At 42.7% G+C, this 22,500-nt stretch overlaps 1 protein-coding gene across 1 annotated transcript in view; it reads right to left on the bottom strand.

Annotated features, from left to right (window-relative positions):
- Positions 1-22,500, bottom strand: part of radil (Ras association and DIL domains) — a 55,490-nt gene that overhangs the window by 28,476 nt on the left and 4,514 nt on the right. The window contains exons 3-7 of the mRNA XM_076279116.1: positions 16,601-16,950; positions 4,661-5,362; positions 4,454-4,491; positions 1,343-1,497; positions 223-335 (exon numbers count right to left, since the gene is read on the bottom strand). Coding sequence (XP_076135231.1) covers positions 223-335; positions 1,343-1,497; positions 4,454-4,491; positions 4,661-5,362; positions 16,601-16,950 — 1,358 coding nt within the window. The remainder of the gene's footprint in view (positions 1-222; positions 336-1,342; positions 1,498-4,453; positions 4,492-4,660; positions 5,363-16,600; positions 16,951-22,500) is intronic.

The following is a 22,500-nucleotide window of genomic DNA, read 5'->3' as shown; positions in this document are numbered from 1 at the left end:
AGGCTAAACAATAATTTGGTGCAACTGGCCCAGGTCCTTATTGCAAAGAGGTAAAAACAAATTATAATAATTATCTATATCGACTGATATGAGACACTTTTTATTGTGATACAGTTTTCAACCATATTGCCCAGCCCTAGCAGAAGTAACCTAAGGATAACCCCAATATATGTGTTACCTTGGTGATGTAGTAAACACACTGCTGGAAGGTGTGTCTGTTACCTTGGTGATGTAGTAAACACACTGCTGGAAGGTGTACATGATGACTTCCTCGAGGACACTCATGGCTTCCTCACTGACTGAGATGGAGGCAGAAAGAAGGGATTCCTTGGAACCTGTGAACAGAGACAGAGAGGAAAAGAGAGGGGAGGAGATAGAAGGGAAAAGAGAGGGAGGACAAGAGAGAGACAGAGAGGAATAGAGAGGAAGAGAAAGGGAGAGGGGGAGGATGGGAGAGGGAGGACAGGAGGGAGACAGAGAGGAAGAGAGTGAGAAAGAGAGGAAAAGAGATAGAGGAAGAGAGAGGGAGAGAGGAATAGAGAGGAAGATAAAGGGAGAGGGGGAGGATGGGAGAAGGAGGACAGGAGGGAGACAGAGAGGAAGAGAGTGAGAAAGAGAGGAAAAGAGATAGAGGAAGAGAGAGGGAGAGAGGAATAGAGAGGAAGAGAAAGGGAGAGGGGGAGGATGGGAGAAGGAGGACAGGAGGGAGACAGAGAGGAAGAGAGTGAGAAAGAGAGGAAAAGAGATAGAGGAATAGAGAGGGAGATAAAGGGAGAGGGGGAGGATGGGAGAGGGAGGACAGGTGTGTATGGTGTGAATATGAGTGTGTGTGTGTGCGTGTGTGTGTATGCGTGTATGTGTGCGTGTGGTATGTGTGTGAGAGAGAGTGTGTGTTTGTGTGTGTATGTGGTATGTGAGTGTGTGTGTGTATGTGTGGTATGTGTGTGTGTGAGTGTGTGTGTGTATATGTGTGTGTGTGAGTGTGTGTGTATATGTGTGTGTATATGTGTATATGTGTGTGTGTGTGCGTGTGTGTGTATATGTGTGTGAGAGAGAGTGTGTGTTTGTGTGTGTATGTGGTATGTGAGTGTGTGTGTGTATGTGTGGTATGTGTGTGTGTGTGAGTGTGTGTGTATATGTGTGTGTATATGTGTATATGTGTGTGTGTGTGTGTGTGTGTATATGTGTGTGTGTGTGAGTGAATGTGTATATGTGTGTGTATATGTGTGTGTGTGTGTGAGTGTGTGTGTATATGTGTGTGAGTGTGTGTGTATATGTGTGTGTGTGTGAGTGTGTGTGTATATGTGTGTGTATATGTGTGTGTGTGTGTGAGTGTGTGTACCTGTGTCTAGCTGCTCGATACACTGTGTGTATTTGGGGGATTTCTGCTGGATGAAGTAGAGCAGCTCGATGGAGTTGGACATCCAGAAGAAGATGGACTGCAGATCAGGACTCAGATCTGAGATACTCAGCAGGGAGAGAGAGGCAGGGTCCTGACTAAACACACACACACACACACACACACACACACACACACACAGGACTCAGATCTGAGATACTCAGCAGTGAGAGAGAGGCAGGGCCCTGACTAAACACACACACACACACACACATATATACACACACATACACACACATATATACACACATACATACATATATACACACATACATACACACACACACTCACATACACACATACATACACACACACTCACACACACACATACCCCACACACACACACACACACACACACCAGGGTTTCCGTTGTCCGGTAATTACCGGACATTGGCCGAAAAAAAAATGAAATGTCCGACAAAATTCAATCTCTCCGGTCAAATTGTCCGATTGAAATTGGCTAATAATCCCATCCCCTAACGCAATCGGAATTTGAGAATAAGCCTTAATATGTAAGCCTATATTATACGTCCTCTGGCTATGTTTTTAAATGAACAGGCTCGAAAAGTAAGCTATTAAACAACACGCATAGCCTATGCTGCATTTCAAATAGGAAGCGCACGCGGCTTAAAACGTCCATGTTAAACAACGAACAAATGAGTGAGGCGGTTCAAACATGGCCAGGCCCAGGCAGACTAGCCTTAAAAGTTTTTTCAGAGGCCAGACGCGATGGATGATGATAAATTGGTAATGTCTGAAGCCTCAGATGTCCGGTCAACTCCACCACCACCAGATAAAAAGCAGAAGTGTCGGGCGTATCTGTCGGAATCAGTGACATTGGAAGTGGAGTTGCGGGGGGTGCGGCCGCTCCAAGACACTGTAATTCTCCGTGTACACTGGACATGCAAAGTGTTCTTTACCCAAAGCTAGGCCTATGCGTTCTCTGTCTATGATCTGCAGGGTTAGGGCCTCCTCGACGAGGCGATTAGGCCTACTGGTCCGCGGATAATTTCTGGCACAATTAAACAGTATCATTGAACCGCGGCCGAAAGAAAAAAAAACTAAACATTTCCCAGAATTGGAAACATTTCTTAATTTATTGTTATCAAATAAAGAGGCATAGCATTAGGGGGTAGTGGTGTGAGCGCTCATTCTTGTGTGTGCGCATCTGTGTAAGTTAACCCTTAGAACCCTAAGCTGTTTTTAGGGCATTTTCACTACCTTTATTCATAAGGATTTATTCTGGTCATTGTAAGTGCCACACACACATATTATATATTGTTTTTTTCAGCAGAGTCTAGGCTATCCAGATCTGCCATCATTTCATGTATTAGTACTAGCATTGATTTTATTTAGATTTTTAAAGAATTAAAATATAAAAATCATATTATAAAAATTCTTATATTTTGACCTGTATCTCACCACAGCAAGCTCATAGCTCTACATGCATTTCATGTATGTGTAGGGCAGACTGTCCTGAAACGGGCAATATAATTGCCATGTTGGAGGGATACTCTGGGGCTGAGCAATTTACAGAAATATGTGGTGTGTGATTTACGGAAATAAATACCATTTTTTATTTAGCAATGAAAAATGACCATTCTGCGCTCCATATCTGTGACACGAACTGATCTGACCTGACTTGACCCAAGTTTGCCTGTTAGCATGTGTGACTATGGTGTATGCACACATGATGATTCTCAACTTTTTACTGCATTGCCATGAACAAAGTAAAGGCAAAAAAGGTGTTTCTTTGTTGAACAAATTGGGATGCAATGTGAGCCTTGAATTGGATGCCATGCAGGAATTTGCTAGGATCTCAAAACCGGATTATGAACATGTTTTACCATAGAGAAACACACGATAGCATTGGATTATAAACATGCTTTGCCACAAAAACAGACAAAAACGTGGGGTAAGTCCAGCTATATGAAGTTATTATTTTGCTGTCACTTCGTCTGTTTTTAACCCAGAAGGCTGTATTTGGTATCAAATGATAGCTCTGTGTCTCCTCTTTCATCTAACATACGTGGCATATATATCTGATCACGGGTCCGCGAGTAATTACTCCGAGAGTAAAGGATGTGCAGCTTGGTTTGTGTACATGACGTTGATATTTTGCAGTCACTTCGTCTGTTTTTACAAGCCAGAAAGATCGATATCCATGGTACCAATGGATAGCCCTGTGTCCCCTCTTTCATCTGATATGCTTGCCATATCTGTGCGATCACGGGTTCGCGAGTAATGCAAACGAGCGTATTGGGTGCAGCAGGTGAACGCAGAGAAGTATAGACTGTAAATATGATGCAATTTGATTTAATTTCATGATTTTTTTTAATTTTTATACTTGATCATACAGACAAGTGCGTAGTCTCTTTGGAAAGCCCCACTTCTTCTCTGTCATGCAATAAAGGTTTTATCTCGTTGCGATGAACAGTCGCGGAGCAATGTAACAGAGAAGAAAGGGTGTGTTTTTTGACGCACTTTGCGTCAATCGGGTTCTAAGGGTTAAACAGTCACCACTGGAGATAACGTGGGTAGCAGCAACAAACAACGTAGCCTTTTTAAAACAACGAACGAAGCGGACTCTTGCTGTCCATGAAAAGATACTGGCTAGATCTTGTTAGGCATGTTTAAGTTAGGCTAATGAACATGTTGCATTCTATACAGCCTGATTATGTGATTCTTTAAGCTACATAGCCTGTCTCCAGTTTTCCTCAATTTGACTAATTAAGAAGGGATAATAGGATATTTGACCGGCATATCATCAAAATGTCCGGAAAACACAACCTCTGCCGGTCACTTTGACCGGCACCATTTTTTTCTAGCGGAAACTCTGACACACACACACACACATACATACCACACACACACACATATCACACACACATACATACATACCACACACACACACACACACACACATACATACCACACAGACACACATACATACTGTACCACACACACACACACACACATGTATGTGTGTGTGTGTTTGCCTCATATAAACATGTGTGTGTGTGTGTGTGTGTGTGTTTGTATGTAAATAATTACTGTTGAGCTTGCTTCTGTGCGAGTTCTTTCGTCTTCTCCTGTGAAACGAAACACATGCCATAAAGACAAAAGCATCACACAAACACACACAGACACAGACACACACACACGCACACACACACACACACACACACATCCCCTAACGAAACAGGCAGAACAGAAACACTCTCACTCTCTCACACACACACATCCCCTACTGGTACTGACCCAGGCGATGGTCTGTATGCGGCGGGCGATCTTCAGCATCAGGGTGGCGTAGCTGCCAGGGCTAAACTGATTGGCTGCGTAGCTGCCAGGGCTGAGCTGATTGGCCGAGTGCTGAATGCAGAGACAGAGCAGGAAGGCGGGGCTTAGCTTGTGCTCGTCTCCGCTGGGCTCCACAAGCGTCGTGATTCGCTGCAGCAGAGCGTCCTCGTGGGCGGGCTCAAACTCCAGCTGTAGGGGCCTGCGTGGCGGCCGTGTGTGTGTGTGTGTGTGTGTGTGTGTCGGCGTGGTGTGTGTTTTGGCCACGCCCTTCCTGGAGGGTGGACGTTCTCTGAAGGCGGAGCCACACATGCGGCAGACTCCGCCCTCCTCCGTGACCCCTGACCCCAGCAGCCGTAACCGTGCCAACGTGTGTGTGGGCAGAGGCCCCGCCCCCAGGGGCTCCTTGTACAGGAAGACGTAGTGGGCCCCGAAGGAGATCAGGTCGCCATGGCGAAGCGCCGTGGGCCGCTCCACACGCGAGAAGTTCACCTGCACGTTGCCGTGGGCGACGGGCTCCACCAGCAGCCGCTGGTTACCATGGCGACGGAGGAGGCAGTGGAGAGGCAGGATGTCCGGAGAGGACAGACAGATGCTCGGACGCACAGAGGCCGTCTCCATGCCGACCGTGTGTTGCTCTCTGTTCAACAGATACACAAGACAGTCCTACACACACACACACACACACACACACACACACACACACACACACACACATTAAAAACCGTGTGTTGCTCCCTGTTCAACAGATACACAAGACAGTCCTACATACACACACACACACACACACACACATACACACACACCCGTACACACACACGCACACATGCACACACACACACACACACATACACACATACACACACACACACACACACACACACACACACGTACACACACGCGCACACACACACACACATATTAAAAACCGGGTGTTGCTCCCTGTTCAACAGATACACAAGACAGTCCTACATACACACACACACACACACACACACATACACACACACCCGTACACACACACGCACACATGCACACACACACACACACACATACACACATACACACACACACACACACACACAAACACGCACGCACACGCACGCACACACACACATTAAAAACCGTGTGCTACTCTGTTCAACAGATACACAAGACACACTCTCTTCTCTCTCACTCTCTCTCCTTTCACACTCTCTCTCCTCTCACTCTCTCCTCTCACACACTCTCTCTCTCTCTCCTCTCACACTCTCTCCTCTCTCACTCTCTCTCCTTTCACACTCTCTCTCTCTCTCACACTCTCCTCTCACACACTCTCTCCTTTCACACTCTCACTCTCTCTCCTCTCACACTCTCTTGCCTCTCACACTCTCTCTCCTCTCACTCTCTCCTCTCACACTCTCTCTCCTCTCACTCTCTCCTCTCACACTCTCTCTCTCTCTCCTCTCACACTCTCTCTCCTCTCACACTCTCTCCTCTCTGTCTCACAGATACACACTTTCTCTCCTCACACACACTCTCTCTCACAGACACTCAGGGCCAGATGTACGTACATTTGCGAACGTAGCATTATCAGCGTTATGGACAAACCGCAGATAGAGAACGTAGCATTATCAGCGTCATGGACAAACCGCAGATAGAGAACGTAGCATTATCAGCGTCATGGACAAACCGCAGATTGAGAACGTAGCATTATCAGCGTCATGGACAAACCGCAGATAGAGAACGCTGTCAGACCCACGTTTCCGTCGTATTTATCAAACTAGTGTAAACTTATCAATCGTTCAATCCTGCCTAGGGTTAACCCTGCCTTTCTCCGCCCATAAACGCAACTAGTGTAAACTGTGCCTTTCTCTGCCTTTCTCCGCCCATAAATGCAACTAGTGTAAACTGCGCCTTTCTCTGCCTTTCTCCGCCTTTCTCCGCCCACAGAGAAAGGCTATAGCCGCTGCCACGGTCCTCTATAGCCTATAGCCACTGCCACGGTCTTCTATAGCCTATAGCCTATAACCACTGCCACAGTCTTCTATAGCCTATAGCCTATAGCCACTGCCACGGTCCTCTATAGCCTATAGCCACTGCCACGGTCTTCTATAGCCTATAGCCTATAGCCAATGCCACGGTCCTCTATAGCCTATAGCCACTGCCACGGTCTTCTATAGCCTATAGCCTATAGCCACTGCCACAGTCTTCTATAGCCTATAGCCTATAGCCACTGCCACGGTCCTCTATAGCCTATAGCCACTGCCACGGTCTTCTATAGCCTATAGCCTATAGCCACTGCCACGGTCCTCTATAGCCTATAGCCACTGCCACGGTCTTCTATAGCCTATAGCCACGGTCTTCTATAGCCTATAGCCTATAGCCACTGCCACGGTCTTCTATAGCCTATAGCCTATAGCCACTGCCACGGTCTTCTATAGCCTATAGCCTATAGCCACTGCCACGGTCTTCTATAGCCTATAGCCACTGCCACGGTCTTCTATAGCCTATAGCCTATAGCCACTGCCACGGTCCTCTATAGCCTATAGCCACTGCCACGGTCTTCTATAGCCTATAGCCTATAGCCTATAGCCACGGTCTTCTATAGCCTATAGCCACTGCCACGGTCTTCTATAGCCTATAGCCTATAGCCACTGCCACAGTCTTCTATAGCCTATAGCCACTGCCACGGTCTTCTATAGCCTATAGCCACTGCCACGGTCCTCTATAGCCTATAGCCACTGCCACGGTCTTCTATAGCCTATAGCCTATAGCCACTGCCACGGTCTTCTATAGCCTATAGCCACTGCCACGGTCTTCTATAGCCTATAGCCTATAGCCACTGCCACGGTCTTCTATAGCCTATAGCCTATAGCCACGGTCTTCTATAGCCTATAGCCTATAGCCACTGCCACGGTCTTCTATAGCCTATAGCCACTGCCACGGTCTTCTATAGCCTATAGCCTATAGCCACTGCCACGGTCTTCTATAGCCTATAGCCTATAGCCACGGTCTTCTATAGCCTATAGCCTATAGCCACTGCCACGGTCTTCTATAGCCTATAGCCTATAGCCACTGCCACGGTCTTCTATAGCCTATAGCCACTGCCACGGTCTTCTATAGCCTATAGCCTATAGCCACTGCCACGGTCTTCTATAGCCTATAGCCACGGTCTTCTATAGCCTATAGCCTATAGCCACTGCCACGGTCTTCTATAGCCTATAGCCTATAGCCACGGTCTTCTATAGCCTATAGCCTATAGCCACTGCCACGGTCTTCTATAGCCTATAGCCTATAGCCACGGTCTTCTATAGCCTATAGCCTATAGCCACTGCCACGGTCTTCTATAGCCTATAGCCACTGCCACGGTCTTCTATAGCCTATAGCCTATAGCCACTGCCACGGTCTTCTATAGCCTATAGCCTATAGCCACGGTCTTCTATAGCCTATAGCCTATAGCCACTGCCACGGTCTTCTATAGCCTATAGCCACTGCCACGGTCTTCTATAGCCTATAGCCTATAGCCACTGCCACGGTCTTCTATAGCCTATAGCCTATAGCCACGGTCTTCTATAGCCTATAGCCTATAGCCACTGCCACGGTCTTCTATAGCCTATAGCCACTGCCACGGTCTTCTATAGCCTATAGCCACTGCCACGGTCCTCTATAGCCTATAGCCACTGCCACGGTCTTCTATAGCCTATAGCCACTGCCACGGTCCTCTATAGCCTATAGCCACTGCCACGGTCTTCTATAGCCTATAGCCAGTCCCATGCTCTGCCACTGCTGTTTTTTGTTATTAATTACAGATGATAAAGACGTGATTCTTGCTATTTGCTAACCTTTGCAATCACTGATTTTATCAGTGAAAAAAATTTGGATTTTCTGTTTCTTGTTGAAATCTGGCTGACTTCAGACAGCGAAGCTGTTCTTGTTGAAACCTGTCCCCCAAATTATAATTTCTTCCACTCAATTAGACAGGGCAAACGAGGTGGTGGAATTGCCTCCATTCTCTCAAACAAATATAGCTGCACTAGAGTCAACTTTGGCGAATTCGCTTCCTTTGAGTATATTGCCCTCACTCTGAAGGCTGACCCAGCTGTACTTCTATTAACCTTATACCGCCCTCCTAAACTATGGACTGGCTTTCTCGACCAGTTTTCTGAACTTATGTCGCTCATCATCACTAGCTATGATCGGATAATTGTAAATGGCGACTTTAATATTCATGTCAATAAGACAACTGATGCTAAAGCCAGTAAGTTCCTTAATGTTTTGGACAGTTTAGAGCTAAAGCAGCATGTTACAGGGCCCACCCACAACCTTGGCAACACCCTCGATCTAGTCATTTCTAGAGGGATAGAAGTCACAGACTTATCAGTAAATGATATAAATATGTCTGATCATTATTGTGTATCTTTTAATATAGTACTACATACTTAAAAAATGCATCCCGAAATTGCAATCAAATCGCGACTCTTGGACATTAGAGCAGAACAGCAGTTCATAGCTCTTATAGACTCCATAAATTTAGATATTTTACATCATCCCATTGATCAAATGGTAGAGGCTCTCAATCGTGAACTAGGCGCTCTGCTTGACAGAGTGGCACCCTTAAAGACTAAAAAAAGGCCCTGTAGCAAACTGACACCTTGGATGAACGAAAATATCCATGATCTAAAAAGATGAGCTGAGAGAACATGGAGAAAAACTAAGTTACAGGTTCACCGTGCCATTCTAGAGCTATTCGGAATGAAAGAAGGAACCACTTCTCTAAGGTAATTGCTGAAAACAGTGGAAACTCTAGGGTGTTGTTCTCCACCATTGATAGGCTATTGCATCAAACACCTTTTGATACACTCAGTCAGGCATCCTCTCTAAGATGCGAAGAATTTGCAGACTTCTTCAAAAACAAAGTCATTTCTATAAGGGAGGCTATTGGTAACACAAGTAATATGTTCGATAGTACACCCAAAAACAGCCCCCCAAAATGAAGGTTCTTTAGCACTATTACTCAATCTGAGCATAGTAAAATTATAACTCAAACCGGCTCCTCAACATGTGTTTTGGATCCAATCCCTACTAGATTCCTCAAAAATGTATATGATAGCTTAGCTCCCTTTATTCTCAAGGTAATAAATACCTCATTAGAAACAGGTATATTTCCAACTGCTTTTAAAACCGCTGTTGTGAAACCTTTACTTAAAAAGTCGAATCTTGACCATACTAATCTGAGCAACTACATGCCTATATCAAACCTACCGTTCCTGAGCAAAGTACTTGAAAAAGTCGTTTGTAATCAGTTAAATACCTTCCTCAACGAAAACAGTATGCTTGAAAAATTCCATTCAGGTTTTAGATCAAATCACAGCACAGAAACGGCTCTAGTAAAAATAGTCAATGATCTTAGACTGGCTACTGCCTCAAACAAAGTCTCAATCCTTATTCTTCTGGATTTGAGTGTGGCATTTGACACCATTGATCATAACATCCTAATTCACCGCCTTGCGAAGTGGGTGGGTCTCTCTGATAATGCTCTAAACTGGTTTCAAACCTACATTACTGTCAGAGATTTCTATATCAGTCTAGGAGATTATGTGTCTGAAAAACATGACTTGCCTTTTGGTGTGGCCCAGGGGAGCTGCCTTGGTCCCCTGCTATTTTCCCTATATATGCTTCCGTTGGGAAACATCATAAGTCAGCATAATGTAAACTTCCACAGCTACGCAGATGATACCCAATTATATATTTCTGTAGAGCCAACTAACCCAGATGGCCTTTGCTTCCTCAGTGCATGCCTAACCTCCATTAATCAGTGGATGAGCAAAAATCTTTTGAAACTAAATGATGACAAAACAGAGGTACTTTTGGTTGGACCAAAACCAAAGCGAGACATTGTTCTTAGTAATCTGGGGAACTTGGCGCACCAGGTCAAACCAAAAGTAACAAGCCTCGGTGTCATCTTAGATGCAGCGTTAAGTTTTAAGCCCCATATCAGTAAAGTTACTCAGACAGCCTATTTCCACTTGAGAAACATTGCCAAAGTGCGGCCCTTTTTAACTCAACAAGATGCAGAAAAACTAATTCATGCCTTTATCACTAGCAGGTTAGACTACTGCAATGCACTTTTCACTGGTCTTCCCAAAAAACATCTAAAGAAATTGGCACTCATACAGAACTCTGCGGCTAGACTTTTAACTAAGACCAAGAAGAGAGAACACATCACCCCTGTATTGGCTGAACTTCACTGGCTCCCTGTTTCCTATAGAATTGATTTTAAGGTTATGTTAATTACTTACAAAGCTCTGAATGGCATAGCACCTTCATATATCTCTGAGCTTCTAATATCTTATCAACCACAAAGGAAACTTAGATCATCCAATTCTAATCTTTTAATTGTACCCAAAGTGCTCCACAAGCAAAGTGGAGAAGCTGCTTTTATCCATTATGCCCCAAAACTATGGAACACCCTGCCTCTGTACATCAAGCATGTTCATGTTCATGCAAGTTCAGTAAATATTTTTAAAAAAGATCTGAAAACATACCTGTACAGGAAAGCTTTTAGTTAACTCATCTTATCCTGTAGACTACTTTTTCAGATTATTCTACATCTGCTGCCATTGGAGGACGCAGCCAGCCAGAAGCAGATGGGTTCCCCCTATTAAGTCAGGTTCTGCTCAAGGTTTCTTCCTGGAATATGGGAGTTTTTCCTTGCCACAGTTGCCATATGGCGTGCTTGTGGGGGGTAAAGGGTTAAGGCTGCCAGTCTTATGACATGTTATTTTCTATATTTCTGATATGTTGCTGATTGGATCATAAACGGCCACAGCAATGAAGAAAAGTGAAAGTGATTGATAATGACTGACTCTATTATTGTGTTACATGCTCCAAATGTAAAGCACTTTGAGCTGCATTCTGTGTATGAAAGGTGCTATACAAATAAAGCTTATTGCATTGCATGTAAATGCAATGGTCTATTATCGCTGTTCTTCTTATAATTATTCTTCTTCCGACCAAATTCAACGTTTAATGCGACTGAAACCGCTGAACCGTCTGACCTCATTCAAAGACTCCTACAAAGCTCTTGTAACGGACAATCGTAGAATGTATTTTTCATATTTGTGAACTTTATACTTTTTGAGATATTTAAGATAAAAGAGCAAGAAATTTCCATAGAGTTAACATTGACCGCTGTGGCGGCAACTTTTAGCATTATGACGTGACCGGCAGGCTGCCTGCCAGCTGAAAGCAATCACCACAATCTTTCTCCCACTGGAGGTGTGAATATTCTGAACGTTTTGGACGTTTCCGCCTGCCGTGATACTTTACTTGCTCGTAAAACTCTCCTTCAGAGGCACATTTCTCTAATTACAGACAAGGTAAGTGTTTTGGTTTTTGGTATTTGAGTCATTCATGTCGTCAAACGCTATGTTTCCTATTAGACATTCTCTGGCTATAACGTTAGCATGTATGACAGTGGGTCACAAAAACTAACGTTATAACGTTAGAAAACGTTAACGTTAATGTTAGTGAAATAGTTAACGTTAGCACCTTATTACGTTGATATTTATTATGTAAGGAAACCCACTGTTAATCAACGTTAATGTCGTCGACTTTACAGTGACCGGTTAGCTGTAGGTTTTGATAGCTAACGACAGTCAAACGTAACGTACACTGTAACAAGATTCTGTGATTTTCACAGCATCACTGCTGTTTTTGGGGGAAATGTGTACTGTATTTGTGAATACAGTATGTTGCTGTGGTTTCGCTATGAATTATGGTCAAAAATGGTCAAACTACAATAATAAAAATTTGCTGCGAATCATAACACAGTAATAAATCTGACTCCTCCCTCACTTGTCAGCTTTTTGAAAATTTTGAAAAAACATGGCGGAAAATCAGTTGGGGTTTTCTGTTTTCTTTTTGCACATAAATACAAAGTTAAGCTCCCAGATAGCAAGGTGACATTGATATTATGTTGATTTTCCATCCAAATCATCATTTTGAAAAGATATTGAAAAGTCATGGATTTATGGTTTACTGGGACATTTTGACGTGGTGATTGAAACGTGCACCGCGCGACGACGTTTGAACTGTCCGGCGGGAGATCATTTTTGAGCAACAGTTTAGTCAGAGTCAGACCAACGGTGTTCAGCACTCTGACAAGTTCGCAGCTCCACCTTAATGGTAAGTAAGCATTTATTTATGTAACGTTAATGTTTCATTGTGAAATTGTACTACATTAAATTCGGGCATGTGTACAGTCTATGTACGTTGTACTGTCTAACTTACAACTCATCCATGCTTGTTGGATCAACTAAGTAAGTAGCAGCTAACGTTAGGCTAGCTATCATAGTTGCTGTTGCTGTGACGGTGGCATTAACGTTAATGTTTTATGTTACGTTAATGTTATGGCAGTCTCATTTATATTGGGCCTACCTTAGTTCTCAGTAAGTTACAGTTTATTATATTCATATAATTTATATAAAACATTCACTAGTAGTGCTAGGCCTAGTATGTTACTGTCACAACATTAGGCTGAAGATGATGTGCTGCTGGTTAACGTTAACGTGGAGGTTTAGCTGACTTATGTAACGTTAACTCCTCATAATCATGTACGGTTTTGTGAGTTTACTAGGCGAACTTTAGCAATATTGATATAAGTTAACTTTAAGTCACATCTGACTATCATTAACTGTTGTTCGGACGAACAGCGCGAATGGCAGTTGCTGCAAGCAAACATCATCAATGAGCTCACCCAGCTGACTAACGTTAAATATACCTTGCGAAACTGAGTTATGCTAACACCATCTTCAGCCTGGCATTTTGACAGTAAACTCAAAAAACATACAGTATATATATAAATGATTATTCTAAAGTTTCACTTGTAAGTAGCCTTCAGTTTCAGTTGAAAATTGTTATCTAACACTGTTTATCTTTTCTTCTATTTCTGCTAGGTGCTGCTTCACTCTGCTAGCTGCTACTGGTGGTGGATCAGGCTGACTGCAACCGTTGGTCTAACGTTAGGATGCAGCACACGAGAATTTCTAAACGGAAAAAAGTGAATAAATGTACTTGCTTTTCAAACTGATAACAAGTTGTCAATGGTTATTTATGCAAGTTTGTGTAGCCTAAACCATACCTAGGCCTAGCCAAATTTATCCTGGCTGTAGATAAAGCAGGATATGAATTTCCCAAAATTACTGTATATAATATTACAGCACTGGTATTACTACTGTACTTAGTTACAGTATGATCCATAAGTACTGTGATTAAAAATACGGTAGACAATTCAATGCTGTATACATTACAGCACTGGTAGTACTACTGTAGTTTGCATTTACAGTATCAGGCATAGGTACTGTGATTTCATATACAGTAGGTGTACTGTAGAGTGAAATACAGCAACTTGCTGGTTATTTGCTGCCAGCAAGTTGCTGTAAATTTTACGTTAAACTTTTTACAGTGTAACGTTGGCTCCCAGCTAAGCACTAACATTACATTTCATTAGGCAGCAGCGTTTTAACTAGAAACGTAAACTCTGGTTCTATTTAACATTAGGTCACTTTCCACAGGTGTAGAATCAAGCACCTAGAATAGATTATGAATGCAGACTGGTGCTTGATTATACTGTGTGAAGAGACCTGATGAAACCCATCATGGTTTCATGCATGGCATGAATACTCATTGTTGATGGTCGTAACGTTATACTGTAGCTTCTACCGTTCACATTTTAGTTAAAGCTAACATATGCTCCTGTTTTTGTTTACCAAACGTTGTACACCGCTTGTTTGTGTAAATAGACCAGGCTACGTTTTCATTCTACGCTGTTGATTCTTATGTAGCCTAAGTAACTAAATACGATCACGGTGTGCTATCATAGTTCGTTTTTTGATGGGTTTAGCACCTAGATAATGAATGCATGGTGCTTGATTAATAATGTGGAGAGGGACCTTATGAAAGCCATGAATAGGCTACTGTTAGGAAATGGACTATATGAAGTATTGTACAGAAGTTGCGCTATAACGTTTGTGTTGTCTACATAGGCTACAATAGTAAGTTTGCTTGGCCTATACTCATTTCTGCATTGTTCTGGCCTATAAATTAAAGTGTAGCCTGGCACGTGAATCGAGCTTTCCAGTTGTACATTGTAATTTGCAGGAAAAAATGTGTCTGACAGACCTAGCAAGCTGTTTTTATAGCAGTTGGTTATCAAGATACTTAGGCCTAGTATCAGAATGATCAGTCATTACTCATATGATTATCAACAGCAACAACAAACCCATGCCCACAAAGTTTTCTAAGCTGCTTACGTTTTATATTGAAAAAAATATGATTAGCTATCAACTATCCTTAAACTGAAAACAATAAAACACAGAATTCTGCTTTGTTTGTAATTTAATATTATAGGCTAGTATTTAACTACCAGTAGCTTGATGGTGCAACAATTGTATTGTACTCTACCTTTTTTAATTGTCCTAGAATTGTAGAGAATTGTTTAAAAAGCTTAAACTGTTTACCATGGTATTCGTTAGGTTAAACATGTCAGCCTAATGTAATGTAACTTCACTTAAATAAATAAGCTGTATTGAACAATTGTACAATTGCAGACATTCCTTGTATTGTTTTGGTATAGCTGTTAAACTTGCTTGCTTTTGTCTTTTAGGTTCCAGACCAGACCAGTGGTGATGACCATTTACATTGTGTGTGTGCCTGTCTGTGCACACCTGTCAACCATACATCTGTGTGACTACATCTCAACATATCTGTGCACATACCATTTAACCATACTGAGACGTTTCTGAGATCTACACTGAGACATTCTGAGAACTATTGTTGGAACTTGTATACCTGTGAATCATATTTGTCAACCATTCATACCTTTGAATCATACCTGTGCTGTAACATCTGTGGAATTGAGTTATGCTGTTAGACCTCTGTTTTTAGACCTGAGCTGTGCTGTGTGAAAATTAAGATTCTAACTAAGTTCTGTCTAAAACTGATCATCCGAAGGGCTGACTCTTTTATTCTTCAGTATATCACTATTCAAGTTCTGTAAGAATGCAAATTCAGTAGACATCTGTTTTCTCCCATATCATTATTGGTTAACTTTAAAATTGGTTTCAACAACTTTGATTTTTTTGACTTGAAGCTTGCATTGGTTGTTAAGTGTTCATTAGTGTGTTCTGAGTATCACTCTGCTGTTTCTGCAGTACTGTATTAAAACAAAGAATGTTGATCAATATTGAATTGACCATTTATTTTTACTGACTGTCATATACTCTAAGCTAACATCTAACCAAGTAAGTGGTTTTCAAGAATACTGTAAGACTGTAATCTGAATAATCATACTGTAAGTAATATAATGTTATACACAGCTTTTTTGCATTTACATGCAATGGTAATTCCCTGGAATTGCATTTTCTAGTTATTATTATTATTTCAGATAAGCACTTCTACCTCGCATTCGCTGGAAATAAACTTTTTTATTAATTTGATGATTTCAATTATTAAACTTTGGAACAGGTTTGAGTATGAATGGATCCACAGATGAGTTTTCATTGTTATTATGCGGGATATTGCAGGATAGGCCATTTTGTCTTCGCGGAGGTCTGCGCTCTCGAATGTCCTTCTAGTTAGCATATTAAAATGAGTGTGATTGAGGGAGGAGAGAGGGTGGAGTGTAATGATTGTGCATGTGCGCTTAATTTCACGTTAATTGGGATGTGTCGAGTGCAAGATAGAGCCCTCTGTCTCAAAGATACACACACTCTCTCTCACACAGACATACAGCCTGTCTCACAGATACACACACTCTCTCCTCTCACACAAACTTTCTCTCACAGACACACTCTCTCTCTCACACACACAGACACACTCTCTCTCTCACACACACAGACACTCTCTCTCTTACTTTCTCACCTGTCTGTTGAAACCTTGGAGCAGAAGGAGGTGAGGCGATTGGTAGAGAGAGTGTCTAGCCCCGCCCCCTCCATCAGGCGATTGGTAGAGAGAGTGTCTAGTCCCGCCTCCGTTTCGTCCTTCCTTCCTCTGCTCACCCCTCATGACATCACGGGTGCCGTCGCGTGCTGACCGAGCCCTGATTGGCCCAGGCAGGGTGGAGTAATAGCGCTTTGGCTCCTCCCCCTCCCCAGCCCCGCCCCCCATGGTCAGGCTGGTCTCAGACAGCGAGCGACAGAGCGAGGAGCGGGAGAGAGTCATCGTCCCCTTGGCACGATTCCGCTGCACCTTACGAGCCTGAGCGTTAATATCTACAACACACACACACATACACACACACACACAATACAACATTAATTAATTGATTTTCCCCTTGGGGATCAATAAAGTATCTATCTATCTATATACTTAAAAATAACACAGCAATGCAGGGCAATACACCTTCATATGGAGTTTGGGTTCATCAGGATGCACAAACACACACACACAGGATGCATCATGTCACAGCACATCCCAAAATAAAATACAGCAGCAGCCATGTAAACGTGAGTTAGCAGACATGACTTAGCGTGTACGTATATCAGGAGCCCCCTCAACCCTGACCCTCTGCTCTAGGATGCTAATGCTAATTGCCTAAAGCTAACACTAAACACAGACCCTCTGCTCTAGGATGCTAATGCTAATTGCCTAAAGCTAACACTAAACACAGACCCTCTGCTCTAGGATGCTAATGCTAATTGCCTAAAGCTAACACTAAACACAGACCCTCTGCTCTAGGATGCTAATGCTAGCTGGCTGCAGCTAACACTAAACACAGACCCTCTGCTCTAGGATGCTAATGCTAACTTGCTGTGGCTAGACCTCTAAACCGTGACACTCTGCTCTGAGAAGCTAACTGGCTGAAGCTAACACTAAACCCTGACCCCCTAGTCTGAGATGCTAACTGGCTGAAGCTAACACTAAACCCTGACCCCCTGTTCTGAGATGTTAACTGGCTGCAGCTAACACTAAACCCTGACCCCCTGTCCTGAGATGCTAACTGGCTGAAGCTAGACAAAGCTAACTGGCTGAAGCTCATAAGCTCCCTCTCTGTGCCCCTAAATATTATAGAACTATATTTAGCATTTTGCTGTCCAGTGTGTATTGATTGATGGAAATCACACAGTGATTTGACTACAAGATCTATTGTTTGAAGGCAAAATGTGCAATTTTGGCCAGTGGGCTTTTGTTTAGACCTGCGTGTTAATTGTTTTGAAAATGTGATGGCATTAAAGCGATTGAGAAAAACTGTAATTAGAAGGAGGAAGGGCTAGGAGGAGCTAGGACAGGAGTAAGCGAGGAGGAGGAGGAGGAGGGGCTAGGACAGGAGTAAGGGAGGAGGAGGAGGAGGAGGGGCTAGGACAGGAGTAAGGGAGGAGGAGGAGGGGCTAGGACAGGAGTAAGGAGGAGGAGGGGCTAGGACAGGAGTAAGGGAGGAGGAGGAGGAGGAGGGGCTAGGACAGGATTAAGGGAGGAGGGGCTAGGACAGGAGTAAGGAAGGAGGAGGAGGGGCTAGGACAGGAGTAAGGAAGGAGGAGGAGGGGCTAGGACAGGAGTAAGGAGGAGGAGGAGGAGGAGGGGCTAGGACAGGAGTAAGGAGGAGGAGGGGCTAGGACAGGAGTAAGGGAGGAGGAGGAGGGGCTAGGACAGGAGTAAGGAGGAGGAGGAGGAGGGGCTAGGACAGGAGTAAGGAGGAGGAGGGGCTAGGACAGGAGTAAGGAGGAGGAGGAGGAGGAGGGGCTAGGACAGGAGTAAGGGAGGAGGAGGAGGAGGGGCTAGGACAGGAGTAAGGAGGAGGAGGAGGGGCTAGGACAGGAGTAAGGGAGGAGGAGCATGGAATGTGCAGTGGAAAATACAGATGGCAGCAGCAGGGCACAATTATATGATGACAGTGTTGTATGATATTATCAGGGTCCCTGCAATATAAATGGTACTGTGTTGTATGATATTCTCAGGGTCCCTGCAATATAAATGGTACTGTATTGCATGATATTCTCAGGGTCCCTGCAATATAAATGGTACTGTATTGCATGATATTCTCAGGGTCCCTGCAATATAAATGGTACTGACAGTAGTTTTGAGAACATGCCGGGACCCAGTAAGCCCATGACATTCTCTATTCCTGCATAGAACACAAATGCATCGAGCTTATAGGGTAAACCAGTCCAATCTCCTACCCGTACCACATCAACCTCAGATTTCCCCCATGGATCATATTTCCCCAACACTTACAGCAAAACTAGCACTCCTAAATATCAGATCTCTTTCAAACAAATCATTCTTAATTTATGATCTAATTTGCACACACAACCTTGATTTTTTTACTTTTAACTGAGACATGGTTAGATCAAGCAAACAGTGCTGCTACTCTCATCGAATCAGCTCCCCCAAATTTCAGTTTTTTTGAGTGCTACCAGAGCAAATACAATTTTCAAGACGTCTTTTCAGTGCAATCAGTCGTCATTCGGTGACTTTACTTCATTTGAATATCTGTGTGCATGCATTAATTCTCCTCAGATTTTATTACTGACAATTTACAGGCCTCCAAAACATTCAGCTAAAGTTTTTCTTTAAGAGCTAGGTGAACTGCTATCAGTTGTTTGCATAGAGTTTGACTGTCTTATTATATCAGGGGATCTAAACTTGCATGTGGATAATCCTGAAAACAACTATGCCAAGGAATTCATTGCACTAATCGATACTTTCTCCCTAACACAGCATGTACAGGGGCCAACACACTCTCTCGGCCATACCCTCGACCTTGTTATCACAAAGGGTCTCGATGTCTCTACAGCTGTTAAAGACCTGGCCTTATCTGATCATTTCTGCATGTTCTTTGATGTGTCTATGTCCTCACACACTCAAAACACTGCTATGATGGTAAAAAGGAGAATCATAAATGATCAGACAAGTGCTCTCTTTGAGCAAGCACTTTCACTAAAGTCAAGTCAACTGTCAGACTCTGAAGACTTATTTGATCACTTTAATGCAAAAATGGCAAACATTATGGATGACATTGCTCCATTACAATTCAAGAAAGTTAAGGACAAACAGAAAGCACCATGGAGGCAAAATCCAGCAGTTAAACTTCTAAAAAGAGAGTGTAGGAAGACTGAAAGAAAATGGCGTAAATACAAACTTCAGATCCACTATGAAATCCATAAAGAGATGCTCCGCACATATAACTTTGAAATATGCAAAGCAAGACAGTCTTTCTTTTCTAACATTATCAATAGAAGTTCAAATAACACTCGTATTCTATTTTCAACTGTTGATAAGTTAACAAACCCCCCCTCACAATTAGCGCCTGAACTTCTCTCAACTAATAAATGCAATTAGTTTTCATCTTTTTTTAAAGGTAAAATTGACAAAATCAGACTCAACATATCTGCTCAATTACAAATTCAACAACCTGAACTTCCAGCAACAAACAGAGGGAAACTAAACTTGATGTCAGAGTTCAGCTTGATAGACTACGAAACACTTGAAAAAACGGTACAGAATCTCAGTTCTTCCACATGTGTCTTAGACACTCTGCCTACCAATTTCTTCAAAACTGTTTTTCACCTCATAGCGGCAGATGTCCTTCAAATTGTAAATGTATCACTGCTGTCTGGCACTTTCCCTAAGTCACTGAAAACAGCTGTTGTAAAGCCACTTCTCAAGAAGAATAACCTGGATGCCTCCATGCTAAACAATTACAGGCCCATATCCAATCTACCTTTTATTGGCAAAATTATTGAAAAAGTAGTCTTTAATCAATTAACCACCTTCCTAACATCAAATGGGTATTTTGATTACTTTCAGTCTGGTTTTCGGGCAAATCACAGCACTGAAACAGCTCTCATTAAAGTTTCCAATGACATACGCCTCAACACAGATTCAGGTAAAACATCAGTCCTAGTGCTACTGGACCTTAGTGCAGCATTTGACACTGTTGATCACAATATTTTACTACACAGACTAGAACACTGGGTTGGATTTACAGGCATAGTTATCAGCTGGCTAAAATCATATCTACAAGAAAGGAGCTTCTTTGTTGCCATCGGAAACTGTACCTCAACACCAACGTCCTTGACCTGTGGTGTTCCCCAGGGGTCGATCTTGGGGCCACTATTATTCAACCTCTATATGCTCCCACTTGGACAAATCATTCAAAATAATTTGATTTCATATCATAGCTATGCAGATGACACACAAATTTACTTAGCTCTATCACCAAACGACTATGGTCCTCTTGAATCTATGTGTCAGTGTATAGAACAAATCAACACCTGGATGTCTCAAAATGTTCTTCAGCTGAACAAAGAAAAAACTGAAGTAATTATATTTGGTAAAAAGGAGGAAAGACTTAGGGGTTGCCACTCTCCTTGACACAAAAGGGTTGAAGGCAAAGGATACTGTTAAAAATCTTGGTGTATTAATTGACAGTGATCTAAATTTCAACAGCCACATGAAAGCGATAACTAAATCAGCTTTTTACCACCTCAAAAATATTGCCAAACTCAGAGGGCTGATGTCAAAACATGACTTAGAAAAACTCATTCATGCATTTATCTCCAGCAGGGTTGATTACTGCAATGGACTGTTCACAGGCCTTCCTAAAAAGACTATTAAACAGCTCCAGGTGATACAAAATGCAGCAGCTAGGATTCTAACAAAAACTAAAAGAACTGACCACATTACTCCAATTCTTAAGTCCTTGCACTGGCTTCCAGTAAGTCACAGAATTGACTTTAAAGCACTATTGCTTGTTTATAAATCAGTAAATGGAGCAGGACCTAAATACTTGTCAGACATGCTTCAGCAGTACACACCTTCTCGTCCTCTCAGGTCCCAGGTAAAAAAACCTGCTAGTAAAACCTACAGTTAGAACTAAACATGGTGAAGCAGCTTTTAGCTGCTATGCGGCTCAGCTGTGGAACCAACTTTCGGATGACATCAAAAAGGCCCCAACTGTAGCCAGTTTTAAATCTAGACTTAAGACCAAACTGTTCTCAGATGCTTTCTGCTAACTGTGCCGAGTTACAAATTCTGAATCTGCCTTGATAATTATTCTACTTTGTCTTTTATTACTTTTTTTACTACTTTTGCCTTTGTTTTTGCTTACTAATTATTCTTTATTTTTAAATGATTTTACCTTGTGTTTTATGTTTTCTTTTTATTATTATCTTTACCTTTTAACTATTCTTTGACTATATTGGCCTTCTATGCTTTTATTTGTTATTATTGTTTGGTTTTGTTTATGTAAAGCACATTGAATGACCTCTGTGTATGAAATGCGCTATATAAATAAACTTGACTTGACTTGACTTGAGGAGCTAGGACAGGAGTAAGGAGGAGGGGCTAGGACAGGAGTAAGGGAGGAGGAAGAGGAGCTAGGACATTAGTCTTATTAGTTATTTTAATATTATTTACATTCTAAGTCATGACAGCAGATTAATGGGGTTGCCATGACAACAGGTGTATGGGTATGATAAGAAGCTTTCACTTGCTGTTTGATGACATACATTTGATGACACAAGCCATGCACATGTGTGGAGAAACACCCCCACACCCCTTGCAGTGGTTTTGTCCCCACCTTTAAGTATGGGTGTGCTGGGTTGAACCATTCGACAACCATGGGGGGACCTTCGATGGGATCTGTTGTACCCACCTTTAACTAGAGTAGGTGATGGCATAGAAGAGGGCATATAAGCACACACACTCACAGACCAACACACACACAGTGGCTGGTATGTAGCTCTAGGGTCATTCCACGTCAGTTCAACCAGGGCCCAAGCACTTATGTCTCAAAAAATTCTGAAAAAATTACCAGGTGT

Source organism: Alosa pseudoharengus, unplaced genomic scaffold (genome assembly GCF_046254945.1).
Source record: "Alosa pseudoharengus isolate Yale_2024_CS ecotype anadromous, Long Island Sound unplaced genomic scaffold, YU_APseudo_1.1 YU_APseudo_1.1_scf_1, whole genome shotgun sequence".
NCBI lineage: Eukaryota > Metazoa > Chordata > Actinopteri > Clupeiformes > Clupeidae > Alosa > Alosa pseudoharengus.
The sequence above is the reverse complement of the archived record's forward strand: the minus strand, read 5'-3'. Positions and strand labels throughout refer to the sequence as shown.